Source organism: Plecotus auritus (assembly GCF_963455305.1).
Source record: "Plecotus auritus genome assembly, chromosome: 3".
Taxonomy (NCBI): domain Eukaryota; kingdom Metazoa; phylum Chordata; class Mammalia; order Chiroptera; family Vespertilionidae; genus Plecotus; species Plecotus auritus.
This window is the reverse complement of record NC_137772.1, coordinates 174,707,102-174,721,462: the sequence shown is the minus strand read 5'-3', so window position 1 is coordinate 174,721,462 and position 14,361 is coordinate 174,707,102. Positions and strand designations below refer to the sequence as shown.

Here is a 14,361-nt window from a genome sequence, read left to right as displayed (position 1 = left end):
ACTAAAGTGAATGTGGATAAGTGCCGGTGTTGACATCCGGAGACAGAGCGACTGGCTTGTAGAGGAGGCGGTGTACTGGATGGGCATTCATGGGGTAAAGAAGGGGAGGAAGAACTTTCTGGGCAGAGGGGCATGGCCGGGGTGCCCTAGAAGCAGGGTAGTTAGAGTGGGTGTGAAGGGAGGTGAGAACAGCGGGGTGGCAGCCTGGGGAGGGGTGGGGAGCAGCGAGGTCTCACGGTGGGACCTGGTAAGATCTGAATCGTAGGGAATTAGGGTCCAGTGTGTGGGTGGGAGCAGGCTGGAGGCAGAGCCAGCACGGAGGCAGTGGTCAAAAACTGGCAAACGTGATGGTGGCCTGGGCAAGGGTGGAAAGGAAGGGGACAGATCCAAGCAATATTTGGGATTCAGGCTTTGGTCAGCAGTTGGATGTGAGGGATGAGGGAGAGGGAGGAGGGAGGACAATGTCCCAGCTCTTGGCCTGAATAACGGAGGGGGTGGTGATGCCTGCCACCCACTGAGGCGATGTGTTATCAGTTAGGACTTTTTGGTCTGATTTTATAGGAAACCCGCCAAACATGATGTGTGGCTTGAGCAGAAGGGGATTTATTGGCCCATGTAGCTGAAAAACCTAGGGTTGGCCTCAGGCCTGCCATGATGAGGGCAGGGCCTCGCTCCCTGCTAGGGGTGCTGTAGTCGGAGAGAGGGCTTGGAATCACTGCTGGACCGGAGTGCTGGCACCGTGTTCACCAGCCCTGCGACCCGAGCTGGTGCTCCCTCCGTGGCTCCCCCCTCCCCCCTAACGGTGGGGAAAAGCGGGCCTCGCTCGTGCGTTTCTGGTTGGGATGACATGTGGTTCACGCGTGTGGAGTGTGCTTGCTGTTAGTCCCGCGTGAGGCAAGATGGTGGCTTCATGGCCTATCAGGCAAGGAGGGTTCATGTCCAAGTTCACTCAGGCCAAACCCCAGACTCAGCTGTGACTGGGCATCTTTCACTCTGTGCTAACCCGCAGTACTGAGCTGCAAGTACAGAATGTTCTAGGCCTAGGTCAGTGCTCTACTCAGGGCCCAGAGGAGGGGGTGTCTCCTCACCCAATCAAGGCCTGTGTCAGTCCTGGGGTGAACAGATGCAGGGTGGCTGCTGTGGATGGGGGACCAGGGGGCGGCTGATGAGTCCAGTGTCGGTGTGTTGAGTTTGAAGTGTGTCAGGGACATTCAGGGGGAGCTGTCAGGTGGACATTTAGCATGTGGGGCTGCAGCTCAGCTGAGAGAGTTCTGGGCCGTGATCTGCTAGAGATGGACAACGAAGCTGTGGAAACAGTGGGGTCGTTGGGGCAAGAAGGGAGGAGACTGAGCAGAGGAGGAGCTGGCAAAGAAGTGAAGGAGGTGCGCTAGGGAGTGAGGGAGGCAGGAGGCAGGTGCCGAAGGATTCTGGAACTGAGGGTGTGGCCAGGAGTGTCTGTGCCCTCAGCAGCTGGTGTGCCAAGAGGGGGCATGACACTTGAGACTTAGGACGGAGGGGTAGAGTGGGGAAGGCCATTCCATGGACCCCACAGCCCACCTGGGATGCCTCTGCCACTGCCCTCAGCCTCAGGATAAAGGAGCCCTGTACAGAAGGAAGGAGGAACATGGCTCCCTCTGTGCCAGCGAACTCATTGTAGTGAGAAAAGGGGTTATTTGTTATAGTGCACTAGAGGCCCAATGCACAAAATTCGTGCAAGAGTAGGCCTTCCTTCCCCTGGCTGCTGGCACCGGCTTCCCTCTGGCACACGGGACCTGGGCTTCCCTCACAGCCTTGGCTTCGTCCAGAAGGACATCCAGAAGGATGTCCGGTCTAATTAGCATATTACGCTTTTATTATTATAGACTAGAGGCCCAGTGCATAAAATTTGTGCACGGGTAGGATCCCTAGCGGCTGCAGGCTGCCGGCTGGGGCCTTCCTTCGTTCCACGCAGCCCCCTGGTGGTCAGCGCACGTCATAGCGAGTGATTGAACTCCCTGTTGGTCAAACACCTGAGGGGACACTTTGCATATTAGGCTTTTATATAGAGAGATGCCTTTGGGTGTGTGAATGCTGTACCATGCACATGTCTCACCTAGGCAAAGTAAAACAATAAAAACCCCAAACACACACACAAAGGAAGCTTGTCCTTCTCCAAGGCTACTGTGCCTCCCTTCCTGAAGCAGCAGACTCTCGTGGGTGTTGCTTCCTGTGGAGGCCTGAGACTGCGGCCACCTTCCCCACCTTCCCCACACCGCAGTTTCCATCTCCTCTGTCTCAGCCCCTGTCTCAGGCGCTGGGCTTTATGGGCTGACCTTCTATTCTATCAGCCTGCTCCCTCACACATTCTCAGGATGGCCCCTCGCCCACGTCCCCATTTCCTCTCCTCCCTGGCCTTCAGCCCCGCTGCCCCGCCTCCTGACCCTCCAGCCTGGATCCTGGGGCCTTGCTCAGCCCCACTCCTTCCTGACTTCACTCCCAAGGAGACTCCCGGGAGGCCCTCAGCTCTGGAGGGCGGTGACTCTCTTCTTTGAACCTGCACTGGGCGCTGAGTGCCCCCAAAGAACAGCCCAACCCTGGGCAGACTGATGGCGCCAAGACCAGGCCCTGCTGGACCCTGCCTGCCCCCACCCCTCCAGCCAGCGCTCTCTGCCAGTGCTGAGTTACTGCAAATCAGCCCCACTCTCAACCCCTCCCTCCCCTCTCCCCTGGGCCCTGCACAGGTACCTCGCCTCCTACTTCTCAGAGGCTCCCTCCTCTCTGCCCCAGACCTGCAAGCACGCCTCCTCTAGAGCATCTTCCCGCAGGAAGGATGCGCGTCGCCTCCGCACCCACCCTCCTGGGTGCTGATTGTCCTTCTTCACCCCAGTTTCCTTAATGCTTCCTTACCAGCTCCTTCTCTGCTGGCTTCAATGTCCAAACACTCAGGTTTCTTCCACCTTAAAATAGCCTTCCTCTCACCCAGTGCTTCTCCACTTACTACCCTGTCTTGTCTTCGCAGCCAAACATCTCCAAAGAGTTACCCACACTTGCACCCCACGTGCTCACCTCCTACTTGGCTTCTGTCTACACTGGTGGGTCAAGGTCATCAGCCCCTGGGTAGTTGCTTTGAAGCCGCTTTTCAGCACTTAGCTGCCCTCCTGGACACTCACACTGCTGCCAAGCCCCTCCTCCTTCCCGCAGCTCCCCCGTGGCTCCTGTGGCAGCTTTTCGTGGCTTCTGTGGCTTCCCCGTGGCTTCGATGGCACCTCCCTGATGGCTCCTTTGGCAGCTTCCCTGTGGCTCCTGTTGCAGCTCCCCCATGGCTCCTGTGGTAGCTTCCCCGTGGCTCCTGTGGCAGCTTCCCCCGTGGCTCCTGTATCAGCTCTCCTGTGGCTCCTGTGGCAGCTCCCCCGTGGCTCCTGTGGCAGCTTCCCCATGGCTCCTGTGGCAGCTCCCCCGTGGCTCCTGTGGCAGCTCCCCCATGGCTCCTGTGGCAGCTCCCCCGTGGCTCCTGTGGCAGCTCCCCCATGGCTCCTGTGGCAGCTCCCCCATGGCTCCTGTGGCAGCTCCCCCGTGGCTCCTGTGTCAGCTTCCCCGTGGCTCCTGTGGCAGCTCCCCCGTGGCTCCTGTGGCAGCTCCCTCATGGCTCCTGTGGCAGCTCCCCCGTGGCTCCTGTGGCAGCTCTCCCGTGGCTCCTGTGGCAGCTCCCCCATGGCTCCTATGGCAGCTCTCCTGTGGCTCCGGTGGCAGCTCTCCCATGGCTCCTATGGCAGCTCTCCCATGGCTCCTGTGGCAGCTCCCCCATGGCTCCTGTGGCAGCTCCCCCGTGGCTCCTGTGGCAGCTCCCCCGTGGCTCCTGTGGCAGCTCTCCTGTGGCTCCTGTGGCAGCTTCCCCGTGGCTCCTGTGGCAGCTCTCCCATGGCTCCTGTGGCAGCTTCCCCCGTGGCTCCTGTGGCAGCTTCCCCCGTGGCTCCTGTGGCAGCTTCCCCCGTGGCTCCTGTGGCAGCTTCCCCCGTGGCTCCTGTGGCAGCTCTCCCGTGGCTCCTGTGGCAGCTCTCCCGTGGCTCCTGTGGCAGCTCCCAGAGAAGCTCGGAGACTTGGAGAGTAGAGGCTGAGACCGTGGGTTCCGGAACAGCCCTGGGTCCACACCCTGGGACCAGCACTTACTGGGGCACAGAGATCCTCCCCTCATTGATAAAACAGGAAAAGGATAATAGCCACTTTGGGAATCCCCCTGAGGCAATGTGGATTTCCACGTGCGGAGCCGGGGCTCTGGACCCTGCCTGGGTTGAATCCAGACCTTCCTCGCGCTGCGAGCCATGGGGAGGGCTTGCTCTGCCTCTCAGGCCCACCCCTCTCTGAGGGCCCTGGCCAGCACCTCCTCTCTGTTCTCTCAGCGCTGCGTGCGGAGTGCCTCAGGACTCTGTGCTAGGCCTTTCTCTCACCTTGCCTTCTTGCCCGGGTGCTGCCCCCTCTCCAGGAGCTGAAATCGCCATCTGAATGCCCCAGCTCTGATCTCGGCAGCCTCAGCCTAACCTGGCTCCCGAGCGCCCATTGATGCCTCTCCCTCCACAGCGACACTCTGCACAGCCACTGCTCTAGGCGCTGGAGAGCACGGAGTAGGAGACAGGATCCCTGCCCACAGACCCCATGTTCTGAGGGAGGGGGCATTTGACGGACGTGGGAACAACCACACGAGGTAACGGCACACAGGGGTTGTGCAGGGAAGAAAATACAGCAGCGCGATGGGATGGAGACCTGTGGGGAGACTTAGGTGGAGGTGGGCAGGGATAACCTCTCCCAGGAGCTGGCATTTAAGGCCATTGCTGACCCACGGGGAGGATCCAGCCAGGGAACATAGGGTTCCTGCCAGGGGGACGGTGGGTGAAAAGGTCCTGCCCTGGGCATAAGGTTGGCACCTCTGAGGGATGGGAAGGAGGCTAGTGAGGCAGGAGTTTAGTGGGCGACAGCGAGGGCGGCTGGGCCAGAGCACGGAAGCTCCTGGTGAGGGCACCTCGTTCCAAGCGCGTGATCTTCGCTCCTGCCATCTTCTGGCTCAGCGTGTGGTGCCTCCTCCTCCCGCACAGCTGTCCTCGGCTCCCCTTTCTCCTTCCCCTGCCCAGCCAGTCCATCACCGCATTTGGTCCAGGCTACCTCTCGGAGCTTTGCTCCATCTCCCTGGCCACTGTCCTCACCTCTCAGTCTAGATGCCTCCGCCCCATGGCAGCTGCTCTTCCCTCGCGGCGAACAGTCCCTGTGAACCCTTCTCTTTTTGTGACTTTGAACCCCTTCCTTGCACAAAAGCAACTCAGCTGAAGGTTAGACGTGTTCATGATCACAGCCACCATATTCGCTGGCAGCTTTTCTGCCCCAGCCGTATGCTCAAATGTCAGCTCCGCTGAGATGGGGATTTTTGTCCCCTGCACATAGAGGGCTCTCAGGAAATACGTTTGCGAATGAATAACATTGTCCCTTAAACTTTTCTGATCACAGGGTGGGGAGGAGGGAAAAACTAAGTGAATTATAACCACTTCCCTTTCTTGAGTGAAAAAATGTGCTGATTCCCCAAAATGTGTTAGAACTTAACCCAAGCACGTTGGAGTGGATCGTAGGCTCTGCTACTGGCATCAGTGGACGTTAGAGAAATGGCAGCAGCATTTAAGGGGAAGGTTGGTAGATTTCCAGACATTGTCATGCTCACCTTTTGATAACCCCCAAATACTTCCAATACTGTCGGTTCTTCACTCATCACTCTTCATGGGTTTGCAAAAAAAGGTCAGCACATTCCCCGCCCCCCCCCCCCCCAATGTGGGAGCTGGGGGAGGGCAGAGCTGTGTGACTGGCTGAAGGTTTGAACAGCACACTCTCCACTTGGAAAGGTGTTGCAGAGGCGACGGAAACAGTGCGCTTAGAACTAGCTGCTTCAAACCCTCAGGTGGCCAGCGAATGGGACAGGGTGCTGCCTGTTGGCTCCCCATTTTGAAGGTATGTTTTTATGTAAAATGTCCATCAGGTACCAAATGTTCCAGGAACTGTAGGCAAGATGAATTAAAAGTAGAAATAATATTTTTTGTCCTTTATCATTTGGGTGAAATGGTGACTATTTCAAGGCCAATTGGCAGGAAGCAGTGATGTCCCCCCTCCACTACTCCCCCCGCCACCCCAGCGGCTGAGGCACTGTTTCTTAAAGTGGGTTCCATGCTCCTCCAGACTCAAGGAATTTTAAGGAAAAAGACTCTGTGGCATAATAAATTTGGGGATTCTTTATTCCAGTTATTTTAAGAGGCATTGCTATGCCAATATTGTGATGAATCTAGGAGAGGCATAGAGGATTTCCAAGCAAAGATTTGACCTAAGAATTCTTTTTTCTCTTCTTCCTTTCCCTCCCTACTTAAAACATATTTTTATTGATTTTAGAGAGGAAGGGTGAAGGAGAGAGAGAGATAGAAACATCATTGATGAGAGGGAATCATTGACCAGCTGCCTCCTGCACACCCCACACTGGGGATCAAGCCTGCAACCCGGGCATGTGTCCTGACTGGGAATCAATCTGTGACCTCCTGGTTCATAGGTCGATGCTCAACCACTGAGCCACACTGGCTGGGCCCCACTTTTTTTTTTTTTTTTTTTTTTTAAGGAGCATCTCATGAGACCAACATTCCAATAAATATACTTAGGGAAATATCATTTAAAATCTTCCCTTTGGAAGAGAAGAAAAATTTTGGAAAAAATTTTGGGAAAAATTAGATCATAGTGCATTTTCCTTACTTTGTCAGAACAACAGTATAACATTAATTTTATTTCCAAGGACTGTAATGCCACATTACTAAATTTAAATTCATCCTCCACCCCCCAAAGAGTGTTTTAAAAAACACATTCCGGAATGACTCCCTATGTGAAATAAACCTCTACAGGGAGCAATGGCCAAATATGTTCATGAATTTTATGCAGGATGCAAATGTGATCTCAGAATTTCAATTTTGCCACAACTATTTTACCCAAAGTTCACTGTAGTCTGTGGTTCTGGTGACGCAATCGCTCTTGGCTGGTTTCCTTTAGCATGGTGTCACAGAGAAAGCCCATTCCTCCAAGAGCTATTTTGTTTGCTCTGTTTGACCAATCCCTATAACAGCCCAGCACAATTTATTGCCTAAAATGAACTGGGGTCAGTGACATGGGCTGTTGGCTGGGGAGCGGGGACTGGGGGCCAAGCCAGGGCAGCCCGAAGACTTGACACTCTGGCTCTGCAGGGAAACTGGCTGTACAGCCAAGAGGTTGGCAATGTTTTACTAGATTCATCTGAGTTCACCTTGGTCTGTTTGCTATACATTCTGAACTTTAATTTCTGAGTTGTAACTCTGGCCACTGTGGTTATGGCTGGAGGCTGTCATGTGGACTCTGTTGCTGGACTAAAATAATAGAAATGAAGAGATTCTTAACAGAACTATTTTCTTATTAAAGAATAAGTAACCCTCCTGGCCGGTGTGACTCAGTGGTTGAGCGTCCCCCTATGAACCAGGAGGTCAAGGTTCGATTCCCGGTCAGAGCACATGCCCGGGTTGTAGGCTCCATCCCCAGTGGGGGTGTGTGCAGGAGGCAGCTGATCAATGATTCTCTCTCATCGCTGATGTTTCTCTCTCTCTCTCTCCCTTATTCTCTGAAATCAATAAAAAACATTAAAAAAAGTAACCCTTTTGGGAGAAGTAACCCATGGGCTGCCAGTTTGACTACTGATACTTGAAAAATCTGTATCTCCAGCTTTAATTCTCCCCTGAGCACCAGAACCACATACAGAACAGCCTACCAGATGCTTCCACCTGGATGTCCCAAAGCATCCCAATGTCTAGATGTCTAAAACTGAACTTGCCATCTCCTCCAAGCCTGTTCTTCCTGGGTTCCTGTCCTCAGTGAGAGACGGCAAGCACCCAGTCACCAGCCCCCACCTGGGAGTCCTGCGGGGCTCTCCTTCCTTTCCTCTCCGTTCGGGCCATCACTGTGACTTATGTCCTACTTCTGGTTCTTAACCATCTCTAGCATCCGTGCCCTCCTCCCCATTTCCTGGCCACGGTCTTCAGACCCTTCTCCTCTCTCACCTGGACACTTCCCACAGCCTCCTAACTCGTGTTCCTGCCTCCAAATCCTCTCCCTTCCGGTCCCTCCTTTAGCCACTAACCACCTGTGGCTGTTTAAATTAATTAAAGATAAATAAAATGTAAAAATTCAGTTCTTCAGTCTTAGTAGCCATAGTTCAAGCACTCAGCCACAGGTGGCTAGTGGCTTTTCTATTGGACCGTGCAGATGCAGAGCATTTTCATTACTGCAGAACATTCTACTGTGCAGGGTTGCTCTGTGATATGTTAATGTCTAAGACCTCCCTGGTTGTTCATTTCCCTCTGGATAAAGGCCAGACTCCCTAACCTGTTTTACACCTCCACCCCAACTGGATGCATCTGTCCAGTTGCACCTCCCACTTGGCCCCCACACGCACCCTCCATTCCAGCCATCCCAGTTCCCCACAGATTCTCTCCTGTCTTCATGCCTGGGCACCCCTGGTCCTGCAGCCTGGAGCCCGTTGTTTACCTGCATAACCCCAGGCTCAATTCAAACACTGCTCTTGTTTGGGGCTTTGTAGCGCCCCACCCCAGGCCCACACACCTGCCTGCTTCACATGCACATTGCACATTACTGTGGGCGCTGTCTCACTGTGGTGCTTAACCCTCTGTTGATCATTTGTCTGTCTCTCTCTGTGAGGTCCTGCTGTGCTTCCTGCCCATCTGCATAGCCCAGACCTAGCCCAGCAGGTTGCTCCAGAGGTGGGGGTGGGTGGGGCGAGACTGGGGAACACAATCTTGAGAAGCACCCAGAGTTAGCAGGAGGCTTTCATTTGCAAGGACACTTGTCACTCAGACTGGGTGAAGCAGTAAAGGGGTTTTATCAGCTCAACCAACTGGCCAGTGCAGAGGAAGGATGGACACCCAGGCTGGTTTGACTTAGGCTCAGCAGGTAAAGGCCTGGGGAGTCTGGCCTTTCCTAAGCAGGCGTGGTGCGGCATCTGCCCGAGACAGGCACCCCCGCGTGGCCCAAAGGGGTACAGCAGCTCAGTCCAGGGCTGAGGCTTCCTGGTCCAAGTCCTGGGAGGGCGGGCGGCTTTGGGAAGCTCTCTTAGGAGGGTGAGGAAGCCACTTCCCAAGGAGCCCACAGTGAAACTCTCCTTGGCTCAGGTGGTCATATTCCCACCCTGACTGTGTAACTGGCAGGGGATGGGCATGGTCTTGCAGCCTAAAACCCATGGAGGAGCCAGTTCCACACAGAGCATATGGGTTGCTTGGAGGAGATGAGTAGACATAAAATGAAAGTAAGAATGTTTATAAGAACAGGGGGAATGGTTGCCAGGGAGGCATTGAGAACCACCTGAGTACACCAACTCTACCACAGAGAGCAGCAAGCGTGGTAAAATGGGAGAGGCACCCCATTCTTTCCCTCCCCAGCCTCAGGGAGGGGCAGCATGTCCACAGCTACTTAATGCAGAAGTCTGGGGAGGTCATGCCGGGGGAGCTGATCAGAGGCCCCCTCCCTCACTTACATGCTGTCCCCCCACCTGCACACTCTTATTTATGCAACCAGTGGGAGTGAGGGAGGGCCATCTGTCTCAGCTTAAATTCCCTCCAAGGAGCTCCCAAGGCACCCTGAAAGTGTGCTAGGGGAGTTTAAAGACCCCTCATTTCTTCATAGGGACACTCTGAATCAAAGGGAACCAGTGTTGCCGTATCCCCCACTTTCCAGTCCAGAGTCCTTTTCTCCTGATTGCTCAAAGCCCTGGGGGACGGGAAGCACTGAAGGAACGGGGACTGATGCGTTCTGGAGCAGGACAGGCACCTTGCAAATGTAGAAATGCTTTCTCTGAAATCTCATTTGTCTGAACTTCTTGTCCTGGGAGATGCTCTCGGGGTTCATCTAGGCTGGAGTCACCCAAGAAGACACTTGTGGGTCTCTAGCTGTCTCTAGGGGGAATCTGAAATGGAATCGAATGGGAGGATCCTGCTCATTGTTACTGTGGGGCTGCATCCCACTTCCTGCCAGCCTCCTCCCTCAGCACTTGTAAGGGTAGGTGGTAAGGCATTGTCCCTGCTCGCCCCCCGCCCCCTCACTGAAGCTGGGGATGGTATTTAGGGCTGCAAGGCTCAGACCTGAGTCTGTTATGAAGGAAGGTGAAGGGGAAATAATTCTGGGAGCAAGATACTTTCCTGAGAAAGGAGCAGATGTCTGAGGGAGGGGAAAGGGCTCTGGGGGTATGGTTACAGCCAGAAGGCAGGAGAGCAGCTGGGAGTGGGGAAGCTCTGTGCCGGAGAGTCCCTTCCCTGGAAAGACCCAAATCTTTAGGTACAGTCCTTCATGAAACATAAGGGAAAGTCCAAATAATTTGGGGCTTTAGCTATTTCCTCTCAGAAGATGTAATTCCCTTTATGAAAATGCTTTAGTAAATAAATTTGCATATGGAGTAAAATTGTCTTTGGGGGAGATTTAAGGGACATGGTGTCAAAGGGAACCAGTGTCACCTTATCTCCCATTTTCCAGCAGAAAGGATGTCAGCCTACTGGGGCCATGAGGTCCATGGGGTGATCAATGGCTCTAGAGGTGGCAAAACAATGGTAGAAAAAATAAACTATAGGACACTTGGGGAGATAGGAGACCCAATTTCTGATTTACCCAGAGAATAGGAAGTTCTGTTGCTCCCACCCCCGAGAGAAGGGGGCAGTGAACTCCTGCCTTGTCATCCATTCTCTTCTCCTTTGATGTGCCTTCTGTCTTATGAAGGCCAGAATGCCATACACCACACTGCTCAGACTCCCTTGCAGCTGGAGTGCATTAGGTGCCCCCAAAGAGAGGCTCTTGTGTAGAATTTTGAAGAAGAATTTTCCTGCTACTGTTTCTGCTTACCAGCAAGGTTGTGGGAGGTGGTGGTGATGTCTGTTCTCTGTGTCCCAGTGTCTGGTCATGATCATCCTGGGTGACGGGTAGTAATTGTGGTGATTACAGCATCAACAACAGAGAGTTGATCTGTGGATGGTGAGATGGTGGTATGTCGGTGTGTCCTTGACCTCAACAGTTCCATTGGAAGCTTCCTGCCTCCTGCCTCTCAGGCTGCTGCCACCTGCCGCCTCCAACCATCCTATCTAATAAAGAGGGAACATGCAAACCAACCATTACGCTATAACAAGATGGCTGCACCCACAGCAGAGGCGGGGATCCCGTAACACAAGATGGCTGTGCCCACAGCGGAGGCTGAGTTTCCATAACAAGCCTTAAAGAGCAATCATCAGGGACCTGAGGCTGCATGGCGCTGGGCCGGGGCAGGGGACCTGAGGCTGTGCCCCCTCCCCCCCACCCCACCCCCCCGCCTGGTGGGGCTTGACAGAGGACCTCAAGCTGTGCCCCCTGCCCTGGCACGGGGCAGTGGGTCCAGAGGCCGTGCCCCCCACCCAGCAGGGGCTTGACGGGGGACCTCAGGCCATGCCCCCCACCCGGCAGGGCTTGATGGGGGTGGGGCCAGCCAGGTCTGGATCTAGCCCAATGCAGGTGGGGCTGGCCGGGTCTGGGTCTTGCAATTTTGGGGCACATGTGGGTGGGTGGGGACTTGACTCTGGTTCCCGTGGCACGCCCCAGACTCTGATAGAAGGGAGATTTTCTTTCTTTCTTTCTTTCTTTCTTTCTTTCTTTCTTTCTTTCTTTCTCTCTTTCTTTCTTTCTTTCTTTTTAGATAATGAAATACAGGGTTTATTTCGGGGGGGGGGGCAGGGGATGGAGGAGCAGTCAGGGTCCAAAGACATTTGGGAATTTGAGCGAAGTGTGGGCTGACCATGGGCAGGGGCTGGGTTTGTAGGCGGCCTGAATGAGACTTCTAACACTCAATCCTAACAGCAGAAACCTAAGGTACAACTGTGAAATGCTAACTTCCACACAGAAAGTAAGTCAAGAGCTGAAATGACCAAAAGAGGAGGGTCTAGCTCAGTGATTTTCAACAGGGAAGCAGTATGACCTCTACAAGCAGACCAGGGGGAAGGGAGGTCTGGGTTCTGGGGAGACTAGCCACCAGCAGGCAGGGCCAGGGATGCTGCATGCTCAGTAAAGGACTGTCCTGCCTCAATATCAGGGGCACCCCTGTAATCTACCTGGGACCAAGCAAGGATGGGGGGCACCCTTCCCCTCTGCTACCTCTCCAGTTGGTGCTGATGGCTTGCTAAGAAGTTAAGTACAGCTGTTGGGACTTCTGGAGCTAGGAGGGTCTCAGGAGGCCTGCATACAGATGCTGCTCAGATCCTTTTCCGCTCAGGCGGGTGAGCTGTGGCTAATTTATGGTGAGGACGTCACTCTGGATCTCGTGGCTCAACTGGGTCTGTAAATCACTCAGTTTCTTCTTCAACCTAGAGAGGGCTGAGAGGGCGATGGTTTCAGGGCGCAGAGAGCCACAGGACTCCACGTTGTAGTAAAACCTCTCCGGCTTGCCGTTGTGGTTGTACGGAGCCTGGGACTCATCTTCATCCAGCTCTGAGTACTCGCTCTTTGGCCACTCCTCTGGCTTGGGGTACACTGTGTGCCTCAAGGCATTGTCGGGATCATATTCAAAAGCCAATCCTGCAGTCGGGTTCCACTTAGCATGTTCCTTGCCAAAGCCCTTCTTGGCATAGGCGCAGAGTCTCAGCTCCTGGCCCTTGTGCAGCTTGACGATGAGGATGTCGTCCTGGTCCACATAGTCATTAGGGTCGTTATCTCGGTTCCGGGATGTCACTGGAATGACCTGGGGGCTGTTGGAGATGAGGTCTCGAGATGTGATGTGACGAGTCTGGTCTTTGTTGCACCGCACGACGAGAGTGAACTCCACCGAGCACTCGGGGCAGAACTCCTCGCATGTGCGGTCCCGGGAGTACTGCAGCTTGTCCACAGTGTCATCGCTAGTGAGGGGGATCAATCCAAGCCTGTGAGCGATGAACTCGTCGTGAAAAACTGAGGAATTGGTGTCAATCTGAACCCAGTCAATGGCTATTATGGGCACCTCGGCAATGAAGACCCTCTGAATAGAATTAGCCACCTCTAGGTCTGTATTCTTGATGATGAACTTGACATTCTCGTCGGTGAGCTCCGTGATCCACACGGTGGGCTGGTTGGCATATGGCATTGTGCTCCGCGGCCCCACGGGCCGCAGGCGTCAACCCTGCAGCACGCTCCCGCACTGGAGGTCAGGAGGGAGATTTTCATATATATATTACTAATTTTCTTTCATCTCTGACACTTCTATTATAGAGAAAGGGAAAATAGCAATATTAAAATATTTCCTCTAATTCCCTTTTAATGTGCATGAATTTCATGCACCGGGTCACTAGTGATTTTATAAGTGCCTAATTCCTTGTATTGAATCCCTTTTTTAAACCTAAAATGGTTTGTTTCATGCCCTGCTGGTGCAGTAGACACACAGAGAAGGCTGGTTTAAATGGATGAAAACAGAATGTTGCATCTGCTCCTAAAACAAATCTTTGGGGTCCTTGGCTGTAAAAAAGAAGACCACACCAGATTGGGGACGGGAAGTGGGAAGGAATCCTCAGAGGTACAGGGCTGGATGGGGGTCCTGTTTTTCAGAAGCCAGTGGGATATGGGCAGGGAGAGTGCAGATGGGGTGAAGCAAAGGACTGAAGGAGGACCAACCTCTGATTTAAAGGCAATACTCACCTTTACCCTAGGACTGTGGTCGGCAAACTGCGGCTCGCGAGCCACATGCAGCTCTTTGGCCCCTTGAGTGTGGCTCTTCCACAAAATACCATAGCCCGGGCAAGTCTATTTTGAAGAAGTGGCATTAGAAGAAGTTTACGTTTAAAAAATTTGGCTCTCAAAAGAAATTCCAATCGTTGTACTGTTAATATTTGGCTCTGTTGACTAATGAGTTTGCCGACCACTGCGCTAGGACCTTAGACCACCGCTTTACTCCTACCCCCTTTCCCAGGCAACCAATCAGGATGGACCTTTAGTGAAACACAATGGCCCAGGTGCTCCCTTCTCCTTTCTTATCTACAGATGCCCTTTGTAAAGATCTGGTGAGCCCAATGAGGCCTATAGCACATCCCAAGAGCAGTTGAGGTTGGGGAACCTGTTTTATATTTATTTATGTATTTATGTATTTATTTTTAATAATTATTTATTGTTGAAAGTATTACATATGTCCCCTTCTTCTCCCCATTGATCTCCTCCAACCCACCCCTACCCTCTGCCCCAGGCCCTCACTGCCCCATTGTCTGTGTCCATGGACCATGCATATATGCATATAAGGTCCTTGGTTGATTACACCTCCCTTCCTTCTGAGGTTCCACACTCTGTTCCATGCTTCCATGTCTC

General features: G+C 53.6%; 1 protein-coding gene across 1 annotated transcript; it reads right to left on the bottom strand.

The window, feature by feature from the left end:
• Positions 1 to 12,325: 12,325 nt before the first annotated feature.
• On the bottom strand, positions 12,326 to 13,153 carry LOC308244376 (DNA-directed RNA polymerase II subunit RPB3-like; the record flags this gene model as incomplete). The annotated part of the gene is made up of 1 exon (XM_080660303.1): positions 12,326 to 13,153. One exon carries the CDS (start codon positions 13,151 to 13,153, stop codon positions 12,326 to 12,328), a length of 828 nt encoding a protein of 275 aa, XP_080516429.1.
• Between the last annotated feature and the right edge of the window lie 1,208 nt (positions 13,154 to 14,361).